General features: G+C 41.9%; 2 protein-coding genes across 2 annotated transcripts; one reads left to right on the top strand and one right to left on the bottom strand.

The window, feature by feature from the left end:
* Nucleotides 1–1,296: 1,296 nt before the first annotated feature.
* evx2 (even-skipped homeobox 2) lies at nucleotides 1,297–4,931 on the bottom strand. The gene is made up of 3 exons (XM_007890041.2): nucleotides 4,511–4,931; nucleotides 3,189–3,436; nucleotides 1,297–1,938 (listed from the first exon to the last, which is right to left on the bottom strand). Exons 1-3 carry the CDS (start codon nucleotides 4,929–4,931, stop codon nucleotides 1,297–1,299), a joined length of 1,311 nt encoding a protein of 436 aa, XP_007888232.2.
* A 4,883-nt stretch (nucleotides 4,932–9,814) lies between these two features.
* LOC103176473 (homeobox protein Hox-C11) lies at nucleotides 9,815–11,595 on the top strand. The gene is made up of 3 exons (XM_007890042.2): nucleotides 9,815–10,396; nucleotides 11,110–11,291; nucleotides 11,470–11,595. Exons 1-3 carry the CDS (start codon nucleotides 9,868–9,870, stop codon nucleotides 11,557–11,559), a joined length of 801 nt encoding a protein of 266 aa, XP_007888233.1. The 5' UTR covers nucleotides 9,815–9,867; the 3' UTR covers nucleotides 11,560–11,595.
* The last annotated feature ends 420 nt before the right edge of the window (nucleotides 11,596–12,015 follow it).

Here is a 12,015-nt window from a genome sequence, read left to right as displayed (position 1 = left end):
TTCTCTTATCTATCTCTTCTAATGACTTCCCTTAGCGGGTTGTTAGTATTTGACAGCAGGTCTCTGCGCAGGGAACTTTTTTTTTTCCAATTCGACATTCAAAGGAGGTCCATCAAGGTACATGATTGGCAATTTTCGTCATAATCTGCACATTATTAGCATCGGAATTGACATGGCGATAACATTGGCGGTGTCTGATGGGCCTTCCTCGAACTTTGCCGAAGTCCTCCAGGAGTTGTCTCTGGCAGAGAACGGTCGTCAGTAACCCGGTGGTGGCACTCCTGGGCCAAGCCAGTGTAGGCACGTGTGTGCCCACACTCACAGGAAGGGGGTCTTGTTACAAAGATACGTGGCGTATAAAAAAAAACGAATAAAGTGGCGATCTTCTCAAAGTGACCTTCCAGTACAGTATTATGCAATATTTTAAAAGAGACGGTGTCTTTTTTTTTGTGTGTTTGTGTGTGTGTGTGTGTGTGTGTGTGTGTGAGAGAGGAGTCAATTTCAGTGCGAGAAACCCTTTCGAAACAATTCCACGCAAGTCTTTCGAATTTGGTCTCAGTGGTCTGATCGGGGGGAGAGAGAGAGAGAGAGAGAGAGAGAGAAAAGACCCCAATGGTTTCCAATAGATTATATCGGCGGACGATAAGATGGAAAGAGTTGGACTGTCAAATTTCCTGTCAAATTGGTAAAAGAAAGTGATGTGTGTGTGTGTGTGGGTGGGGGTGTGTGTGTGTGTGGGGGGGGGGGGGGTGTGTGGGGGGGGGGGGGGGGGGGGGGGTGATGGGGGGGTGGGGGGTGGGTGTTGCTGCTGAAACCAAACTTTACGAGAAACTTTATGGAAACCTTGGAAGAAGTTTAATCCCGACAATTGGGCATTAGGAAGGGTATATTTATTTGAGGCGGTGGGAGAGAGAGAGAGAGAGAGAGTTGGCCAAGAGGTCCCAACCAAAAGGATACCCTCCTCCCCCCAACCCCCTCTCTCTGTCTCTCTGTCTCTCTCCCTCTCCCTTTCTCTGTGTGGTGTTCGAAATGCCTCTCCATCAGAGGGAGAGTCTTGGGGGGTTGGGTGGATGGACTGAAAATGGACGAAATTGAGCACATTCCCATTTTAGTGTGTGTGTGTGGGTGTGTGTGTGGGTGTGTGGGTGGGGGGGGTCCGTGTCTGTGTGTGTCTGTGTCTGGTGTGGGTGGGTGGGTGGGTGGGGTTCTGCATTTGGCTGCCACCCCCCCTCCTCCCCCTCCCCCCCCCACCACCACCACCACCACCACCACAGGAGAGAACCACCGTCGAAGGAGTTATCTGGTGAGCGAGGCTTCCTCCCGCGGGTCGGGCGGGGACACGGCCGCCGATTTGCTGAGCACCGCCGCCGAGTAGGGCAGGAAACCGCTCTCCGACGACCTCTGCGCAGCGGCGGTGCAGGTGAAGTCGGAGCCGGAGCCCCGGGGCCCCAGGGCCGCGCTTTGGTTACTGTGGCAATTCAGGCACGAGCAGGGGCCGCCCCCGCCGCCGACCCCACCCCCGCCCCCGCCCCCGGGCGTCGAGGCGGCCACCGCAGCCGCCGCCGCCGCGGCCGCCGCCGCGCTGCTGTTCAGGCCGTGGTGGGGCGACTGGTAGAGGCCCGGGTGGCGGAACCCGCACAGCAGCTCCGGTCGGGAGTACGGGTGCGAGAGGGCGCGGAAGGTGTCGAGCGGGCGGATGGAGGTGGGGAAGGGCGCGGTGCCCGAGGCGGCGGCGGCGGCGGCCGCGGCGGCGGCGGTGGTCACGCCGACGTGCGGGTAGTAGTGCAGCGGCACGTGCGAGTGGAAAGGGTACGGCAGACTGCCGGTGGCCGCCGCGTGGGTCATCATGTAGGTGTAGAAGCTCGGGTCCGCCGGGTGGGGCCACGACATGGCCAGACGCTGCCGCTTGTCTTTCATCCGTCGGTTCTGGAACCAGACCTGAGCGTCGCAAACGCGCACACAACACAACACACAACACACACACACACAACACACACAACACAACACACACACACACAACACAACACACAACACAACACACACACACACACAACACAACGCACAACACACACACACAACACAACACACACAACACAACACACAACACACACACACACAACACAACACACAACACACACAACACAACACACAACACAACACACACACACACAACACAACACAACACACACAACACACAACGCACACAACACAACGCACACAACACACAACACACACAACACAACGCACACACCACACACCACACACACCACGCACACCCAACACACACACACAACGCACACGCAACACACACAGCGCACATAACGCACACACAACACACAACGCACACACACACAACGCACATAACGCACACAACATACAACGCGCACACACACAACACACACAAAACGCACGCACACCACACGCACACACCACACACACAACGCACACACAACGCACATAACGCGCACACACACACAACGCGCACATAGCGCACACAACATACAACGCACACACACAACACACACACAAAACACGCACACATAACGCACACACACAACACACAACGCACACGCACACAACACACACACAAAACATACATACAAACAAAAAAAGGGGTGGGGGGGGGGAAGGAAAAATAAATGTACCAGCGTCAAACAGTTGAATTTTCTTCCATTTACGCACTCGTTATAACGCACGTTATTAATAATCCCGAATAACATGCAATGAGTATTATTATTATTCCACAATTATTATTATTATTGATTATTCAACACACACCCCCTCCCCCACACCCCCTTAAAACGTGAAAGCAATGAACTTGCTCTCCCGTTTTCTCTCTCTCTCTCTCTCTCTCTCTTGCAAATTAAGATTGAAACAATGCTGACATTTTTTGGGGGTTGAAATACTTAAAACTACCCACGTTTTGATATTTACTCGCTTCCCACTGTCGTTTCAAAGTTAGATGAGTAATTACGGGAGTACATTAATAATTCACACATCTTCGCAACCACTGATGGAACGTAAGATGTGAACTCAACCCAAAATACGTGGAGTATTGAAAGTCGATACTTCTTTTTCGACCAACAACAGAAAACCCCCCAGAAATACACATCCAAATCGAAAAATCACAATGAACTTATCTACCAAAGATGATTATAAGGGCAGTAGTAGTCAAACATGGTATGCACCTTGATAGTAGTTTCGGGTAGGTTTAAAGCGGCTGCCAGTTCACATCGCCTGGGTCTGGAGACATAGTTTTCTCTGTAAAACTCTTTCTCCAGTCGACCAATTTGTTCTCTGGTGAACGCTGTCCGGTACCTTCTCACCTGGTCAGAACTAGAGCCCGAACTGCCTATTGAGTTGGAGTTGCCGTTTAGATTCGTAACATTGGACCCACTCGATGAACTATTAGTTGAACCATTGTTATCAGAATACACTAAAAAATAAAGAGGAACATATTAAGGATCGGTAAGCCACGGGTGCAGATTAATAACGTTGCTTTGATGCCGTGTAATTAATGCTAGCTGTCATTATTACAAATGGAGACCGTTAATAGAGTCAATAAAGTTCTATGAGTCTCTGCATAACCAAATAATTCTCGTTAATTTGAGGTAAGTTTGGATAATTATGTATAAATAAAGCTTCTGATGTGCTCATCCATTAGATATTTGAATGTTCATGTAATCAATAACATACACGTCGGTTTCATCTTCAGAAGCATTCTGGCTTACTTAAATGTTTTATTTTAGAATATTTTAAAACATTAGCAAGGTGATCCACTGAACCAGGAAGTTATTTTAGCGGTAATGTCTTTTGAACACAAAAGGCCGAGTTTTAAACCTCTTAAAATCCAGATCCCAAAGCAAAATAACGTACAGTTCAATTTAGCTTTGATAAATAAGTCATGATAGTCATAATGTTGTATTTCTTTCCAGAATACTTCAAACGAATACTTGCATAATATTGTCGAGCTAATATTTATACAATTACTAAAACGTAATATTTAAATACGTTTTGCCTTTTTATATAAATAAGGAGTTAAATCGTTTCTAAATCAATGATGGTGTCTTTAAGTCATCATTAATTATTAGACAAAATGTGTTTATTCTTCGCAATAACAATTTCTATATTCTTGATTTAAATCTGTAGTCGTTTTGCTTCTCAACTTCTAAGGGGGAAAGACATCGGTTTTTGATGGGCCTGTGATACTTTATGGGCAATTAAAATACTTACTAGCAATAAACACGGTTGCTCCGAAAAAAAAATGTACACTAATAGTTTATTTGTATCCGGGTGTAAACCAAGAATATTTTCCATACGCGAAAAAAAAAAATATCCGTGGAGAAACGCACAGGAAATATCTGATGCCAACACAAACACGACCTTACTTCACAAATACTACGAAATGTACTTTCCACACTTCCAACAGACACGACACCGGCACCGCAAAGGCAAGTCGCCCGAATATTTTTTTCCCCCCCGGCGAGGTTTAACACGAATAAATATTTACCTTTGTTGGCGTTTTCTTTGAGCTGCGTTGCATTGACGCCGACAGGAGAGCGGAGTGTCGAACAGCCCACGTCCACATCACTGTTCATATCTGCCTCTTTCTCCCGACCGGCAAGTTCCGAGTACAGGGAGAATTTTTTTCTGGTTTCCGAGGACGAAATTTCAGACGAAGACGTGCTGTCGTTGGAGTGCTGGTGGTGGAATAAATTGTCTATTTCGAATTTCCCGTTCGTTGGAGTGTCCCCAACAGTGTTGTGAAGGGAGGCGGAAGTTGATCTGGGGCTGAGACGACCAGTGTGATGAGAATTTTCTAGGGCCTCCTCCACGTTTCCAGCTGAGTCTGACAAATTCGACACCCTCTTGCCAGGAGGACCGTGCAGACCCCGTTCCATCAGAATTATTTCCTTCCTGATCCTCTCCATGCTTGGGAGCTGGAGAGCAGGTTGCAGACTGATCCTACGCTAATGATGATCTGAGTGCAGCTGCCTTGGCTAATTCGCATGCAGCCCGCCAAGTGTCTCTCGAAATATTATCTGCTTGTTTTTTTTTCAAAAAAAAAAGGAAAAAAAAAAAAGTGTAATGCCAATGCGAGGGAACGACTGGTCAAAATGACCCGTGCTTCCTTTCTCCCGATGTGTCATTCATCAAACCAGTGCTCGTCATTAAGGTACGAATGACGCTGTTCGAATAATCATTTATTGTAACAGGTTTATAAGCAAATAAATACAAGCGTCTGTCAGTGGATGATGAAGGCGGCCTAGCGACAGGCAAATACATCCAGGTAGAGAAGACTTGGAGGACAACCCCTGTCCTCAGCCGATCATTGCATGCCCGGATGCTCTGGGTTTTGGCCTCTGGGGTGAAATTGACAGTCTGATTAATAAAACCAGCATTACAGCATTTCCCTGTACATTTAGCGAGATCATTATGTTCTGATTTTGTTTTGCTGTCCTCATCGGCTTCTGATCATAGCATTTTCCCTGTCCTACTTTTCGAGGGCGAGCTTTGTAGGTAAATAAGACAGCGTGAAGTTAAACCATTGCTTCTTTTGGAGACATATGAGTTAATTGTTTCGGTTGTGCTTAATTAAGTCGGTTGGGGTGGAACATTTGCGTTTGTTGTCAATGTACAGACCGTGTTCTTCGGTCACACTTTACGTTCTGTTTTGTGGCGTTTATTATTTTCTTTGTCTCTTTAACTATCTCTACCTTCCCACTTAGCCTCTCTCTTTGTCATCGCTTCTTGTATCTCTCTTGTATGCACATGAATACAAAATAATTATCCTCTCCAGCTTTAGTGCCTGTTCCCCTCCCCTATTTCTTTATTTATGTGAGGTGCACACAATTGTGTATCTTTATATGTATGTGCAACACAAATAGGCTTTTGTGTTATGTTCTCTTTTGTCGTATTGTAATGAACCTACGAGGCATATAACATTAAAACACATCTTTAACTTGTAATATGATTCATATTTTTTTTAGCACAGGAGCGAAGTCTTTTTCAATGGAATGAATAAAGTTATTTCTTTAAAAATATCTGAAACCTTTTCCCTTATTGAGTGATTCGAATATATATTAAACTCTGTTTCGGATAATAATCTGTTTTAGGTTTGAGAGTGTTTCCGTTATATGTGTATGTGAGAGAGAAAGAGAGAGAGAGAGAGAGAGCTCTGTGTGTATCTGTACCTCTGTCTATGTTTATCTTACGGATTCAACGTTATCGACTGATTCCTGAGCGCACATCAACATACTGTGATCATTGTCTTAGGACTATTACCAGAAGAAGTTATAAAAACATATTTTTCTTCCAAGCATTAAAAAAAACCTCCCCATTTGTATACGATTCGAATTAATTGGTTCATCTTTATTTTAATCCTCAATTGGAACTTTCCAACCGCAAGAAACAAGCCACAGTTTAAAAAGATAGGAGGTTAGTCCGAGTGAAAGTTACCTGTAGCTATTAAAAAAAATTACGCCACGTCCGAGGTCAGATACAAAGCAAAGCACAGCAATGTCTGTTGGTTAGAAGTTCAATATCCCAGAGAGGATTTGAGAGATGGAGTGTAGCTGTGTGGATAGCTACACTCTTGGTGTTGTTAATAGTGGTAGTAATGATGACGTTGATGGCGATGATGATAATGATGATGAATTTGCTGTTGTTGTCATCATCGCCGCAGTTCTTTGGGTTTCCAAAATCAATGCAAAACAAGAGTTGAAAACCACAAACGAAACGTGTAAGCTGTTTTATTTTAAAAAAAACCAACTAAACGCGTGAAATGTGAATTTAAAGCTTTATTTGGCTTTTGAATGGGGTTTTGCAGAAGAGTTCTTACCGAGTCCAAAATGATTAAAATAATGTGACATAAAACACTTAATTAATATTAAATATACATTGACAGAGGCTATCATGTAATTTTAATAAAACTGTTTCCGTTGCCATTCATTCCCTTTATGCGACAAAATTATCAGTAGTGAATTGTCAACAAGTATTAGTAATAATGTTTGATAGATTTAGAGCACAGCTGATCATTATTTATTATAAAAATGAATAATAAAGGGATTCCCAAACAATGTCTTTCCTTCCCAGTTCATAATCTGAAATAAATTGTCCAGTAGATACAGTTGCAACTTTTGTTAGGAAATTTTCAGTTCTTGGATAAAATATAACCAACACTATTCGCTATTTCAATAATGTTGAAATGCATGGGGGGGGGGGGGTCACAAAATTGTAAGAACATATCAATTGATTTATGCGGAGTAGAATTGATAAAACAAATACCCCTGATAAAGCTGCGTGTAAGAAAAACGTCTTTAAAGGTGATATTAAAAGTTTCACCTCAATTATAAATATGTTTTGTTCATATTGGGTCGCGCTCCGGATATTAATTTTACCACCACGACTTCTGCAAAATGCTGGAGAAACTATTTTAATTTTATAGTCGTCTCATAAAAGAATGAGTGTGACTTACAAAGCATAGTCAGCGATACATTGTTGTTGTAGGAAATGCGATCATTGGGACCAAAAGGAAACGCTAATTTAATGCGAAAAATGGCTTGATCATAAGTATTGGCAAACCGGTTGTCTTGTAGTTATCAATCAAACATTCCAACATTTCGCATCAGCGAAACCTCTTGCATTTTCCCAACATCGCCCATAAATTAAAATGCTTCTCGGTAACAGATTTACAAAATTCCACAATCCTGCAAACGCGGATGTTACAAGATGCCACTCAAGTCTTTCTTTTTTTCAAAAAAAAAAGATTCTGGTGACCAATTGAGGTATCTTTAATAATATCATCCGTGGTTGAAACGGACAAAAAAAATAAATAAACGAACGTTATACAGTAAATTGATCGTGGAACATTGCGGTAATGTTTTTTTTTGGAGGAGTGGTATTGGGTAACAAAGATGAAAGAAATTGAGGTTATAACTGCACTTGCTCAAAATAACTGTCCTTTGGCGCCCTCAACTGTTTTCTCTGGTTATAACGCCAGTAGTGGCTTTACAATGACTTCAAAGTTATTAATTTCAATAACAGCCAAGGCTTCCGAAATTAACACTTTAAGACGCAAAGTAAAACGAATCTATATTTACCGAATTCATTTACATCACCGTTTCGGGGCCATTTTTTTTCCCGAGGGATAGACATAATTATGTTTTTAACATTTGATTTCTTAATAACATCGATTTAGTGGTTCAACGGTGTCGTTTTGGCCGCGGCACAGTGAGGTATCCGTGATCGCAAGGTGATATTGTCAAACGAGGCACACGTGTAGACCTTAAGCAATGTATTCTCTCCCCCAATGGTCAGATGCAATAATAAAATAAAAATACGTGCATGTAATATAGCACTTATACTGTCAACGTCCATCATAGTTTTCTGTACGGTGTGCATTTGCAGGCCAGAAAGGCAGTCAATTTTTATACTGCCATATTACACAAACGGTAATGGAGTTAATGATTTTTTAATCGGGTGGTTGTTTGGTGAGGGCAGTAGGAGAGATTCCCTGCTCTTTTGAAAGAGGGCTATGGGACCTAACCAGGCAGATGGGATTTCAGTTTAATATTTCATCCAATTTACTGAACCCACATCAACGCAGTCCGCCCCCAACATTGCGCTGGAATGCCAATCTAGTCTGCACACTCAACAGTCCCCATGTGGGACTTGAACTCATAACCTTCCGAACCAGAGGTGAGAGCGCCACCAATTGACTCAGACTGACACCTAAGGGGAAAATGAAGATTGAATTTAACATTTTGGTTCAATAAATTTGTTAATATTTAGCCTACTGAAACTCGTTTCGATGTACTGCATGAATTGAATCGGTGTGTTGAAGGTCAAAGATTAATTGCTGACAGATTTCAAACTTCAGAATGATATCAGTCCTCTAGTCTATGACATTGCCATAATATCGATTAATGAAGCTACCATTGATACATAGTCGGTGGCGAGGCGTATTCATCTGGAAAATAATTTGTAGCGTTTTCAAATCTAAACTTTCAGTCATCCAATCTTTAATTACCTGTAATACTTTTTGGAAAGCTTTGATTAGACCGAGTAGTCACAAAGCTGGTAAAAAACAAAGGTAAACGGGCAGATTAAACTAGGTTTCATTACATGGCAGTAGTTCACTTTACCCAGCTCAAAGAAGGTTTACTGCAATAGACTAAATATTTGTTCGATCGTCTAATGTATGTGCCGCGAGGTGTAATTCTAAAGCATTAAGGGTTATAGCAGGCAATAAAAGCGCCTTAAATGCTTTTTGTCTGACGCAAGTTACAATGTCACGAAGAAGGTTTATTCCAGTTTCCAGTTCACGATTCTTATCCAAATTAGCGTTCCTGGTACAGAAGTCTAATTAAAACATCCTGTTTGTAAATATATGCACTGAACAATCAAATGCAACTTAAAATCACCCGGAGAAAAGTCATACGAGGAACTCAAAGTGCAAATGGGTATGAAATTAACTCAAAAGCCAGCATTGACCTTGGGGGAAAGAGTATAATAGCTACAGTACAACTGTGCCCTTCTGTAATCCAGTCGTGTCCTTGACGTTTGTTCACCAAAGTTTAATTTGCAAAGAGTCTACACTGTGCTCTATTTACCAACTGCAGTAGAGTTACGGCAATAAAAAAGATCAGGTAGTTTGGATCAGGGTGAGTGTGTACACTTAATGGATAGCCCAGCGCCATTTCTAGGTGGTTGAATTGTTTGCTCAGCGCCTGTGCACGCATTTCCTTCTCAAAACTTGGGACAAAGAGGAATTTACGCCGACAAGTAACGACAGAAGAAACTTCAGGCAGGTTTTATTTTAAAAGCGGACAGAAGCAAACGGGAGTATTTTAGTTCACTTGTCGGATGGATTCTACCGCTCTGCAGTACAAGCTGACATTAGAGACATCTAGCGATAAAACCGGGACACTCCAGGATGGAATTCGGCCTATGGAGATGATACCAGTACTTTCTACTAATTTTGGATTTTCCTCTTCTATGATTCCCCCGTCCTTTAAAGCCACAGCGAGTGGCAGGTGCCACGGTTTGTACCCCGAAGATATTGCGACCTGCGGATCGTACGGAGGCGCAGAACGGGAGATAGTTGCTCTGTCACCTGAGGCAGGTCGAATCGCTCCAAACCAGTTTCAAAGCGACAGTCATATATCTTCGTTTGTCAGCCACCGCCACAACCCGTGCACAAGAGGTGAATATCCCACAGGCACCCAAATTTATCAGCACTGGCCTTTAGAGTATCCCCGGGCTGCACCTGTGCAGAACCAAACAGATCACAACAGTCTGGGCACGTCTGCCTTTAGCCACTCTCAGTACTATGGAGCACCTATTTCAGGAGGAGCATTCAACACTGCAATGCCCAGTGTCTCAAGGGCTTTAGGTCGGTCTGACAACAACATTCTCCTACGTTTCTGTATCAGTTAAACACTTCAAATAATCTTTGTAATGTGTATCCGGAAATGAAATAATTCCAGGATTTTCATTAAGTAGGTCTGACAACATCCGGGCCTTTGTTTTTTCTGTTACCTTTGCTTGTGTTTTATATCCGTAGATATTTATTTTTGCTGTTTCTAGTTACTAGTGTTGTTATTCTTGTGTAAAGAAAAAGTCCCAGTAAATAATTTTCTAAAATAATTACAGTTCTCACAAAGTCTACTGAACACGATCAGTTGTTTTTAAAGTACAACACAATTAAATATCCACATAATTCACATCAAATATTTGTCAAAATGTTAAAGATCTAATCGCAAAAAAGAAACGTAACGTAAGTCTTCAGAAAAAATAGTGTAAAGTATGGTACTGGATAAAGTTTTTACATTAATTACGCATCCCATTAAACTCCAATTTTTTGAATACTTTGGAAACGATTGATATTAGTCTTTGCTGTCACATCAAATATAATTGAAGATTCATTTGTCAATAACATTTTCTAAAAAGTTAGTCAACGATATTATTTCTTTAATAAAATACGTATTGAATGTGTGAGACAAAGTATGTATGTATGTATGTATGTATGTAAATACAGATAGGAGTGAATTTCATTTTTTTTAGCCGAGATAAATTAAGATATGATCAATGTCTGTGTTTCCTCAGCATTAGGATTTGCTTCTCAATGGTCAACGTCGCAGAACCAGGTAAATAGACAAAGAAAAAAGCGGATCCCTTACAGCAAACTACAAATCACCGAACTGGAAAAGGCATTCGAAAATAATCGGTTCCTCACCCCTGAAATTCGATTAAACATTTCGTTGAAGTTAGGCTTAACGGAAAGGCAGGTAAGAAAGCTTTCATATTGGATTTGCAGAATTATTTTTTTCTCTTTAAAAAAAACGTGCCTGCTCATTACCAACTGGTGGGTATATTAATTTGAACACACACAAAAAAAAAACCAAATCCGTTGTAATGTTGTGGTGTGAGAGTTCTTGTTTTCAAAGGATCCGATCTTCTCTTCAGGTGAAAATATGGTTCCAAAACCAGCGACAGAAAGAGAAGAAACTTCTCCGTGTTCAACAACCGGTAAATCCAGGTGGTTCTGGACTGTGAAGTGGAACGTTTTCACCTAAATACAAATCGTATTTGACTGGTAGAAACCACGGAACCTTCACCTGGTTTGGGACACGCAGGAAGAGTTATTGCCCTGTCTACTGTATTTCTTTAAAACATTTTTTTTAACAGTGAATAAATTCAAATGTTTTATCTTATTGTGTTGTGTAATCTAGATGTGTTTTGAAGGCTCCATCAGTTGATTATGCTACATATGGCAAATAATTAACGTGTAAACCATGAGATTAATTTGATTCCAAAGAGAAAATTCAAGCTTGATTTTTTGAACAATCATTGGTACTCGCAGATCATTCAGTACACGTGAATAATTGAGACATGAAATAATTTATAAGGTTAGTCTCAATGTTTAAAAGAGATGACATTCTGTATAGATTTTCCTGCCAATGCCTTTAACGAAATTGAAAGTGATTTTATATATGTTGTAAAAAGTAATCA

The sequence above is a fragment of the Callorhinchus milii genome, unplaced genomic scaffold (genome assembly GCF_018977255.1).
Source record: "Callorhinchus milii isolate IMCB2004 unplaced genomic scaffold, IMCB_Cmil_1.0 Scaffold6, whole genome shotgun sequence".
Taxonomy (NCBI): Eukaryota; Metazoa; Chordata; class Chondrichthyes; order Chimaeriformes; family Callorhinchidae; genus Callorhinchus; species Callorhinchus milii.
The sequence above is the reverse complement of the archived record's forward strand: the minus strand, read 5'-3'. Positions and strand labels throughout refer to the sequence as shown.

Bases quoted from the DNA above. Each gene is read 5' to 3' on its own strand.
- evx2 (XM_007890041.2), bottom strand. From the start codon at position 4,931: ATGGAGAGGATCAGGAAGGAAATAATTCTGATGGAACGGGGTCTGCAC. The intron at 3,437-4,510 runs GTAAATATTTAT...TTTATTTTTTAG, and splicing joins CAAAGAAAACGCCAACAAAG to TGTATTCTGATAACAATGGT. The intron at 1,939-3,188 runs GTGCATACCATG...TGCGACGCTCAG, and splicing joins TACCCGAAACTACTATCAAG to GTCTGGTTCCAGAACCGACG.
- LOC103176473 (XM_007890042.2), top strand. From the start codon at position 9,868: ATGGATTCTACCGCTCTGCAGTACAAGCTGACATTAGAGACATCTAGC. The intron at 10,397-11,109 runs GTCGGTCTGACA...GTGTTTCCTCAG, and splicing joins CAGTGTCTCAAGGGCTTTAG to CATTAGGATTTGCTTCTCAA. The intron at 11,292-11,469 runs GTAAGAAAGCTT...TCTTCTCTTCAG, and splicing joins TAGGCTTAACGGAAAGGCAG to GTGAAAATATGGTTCCAAAA.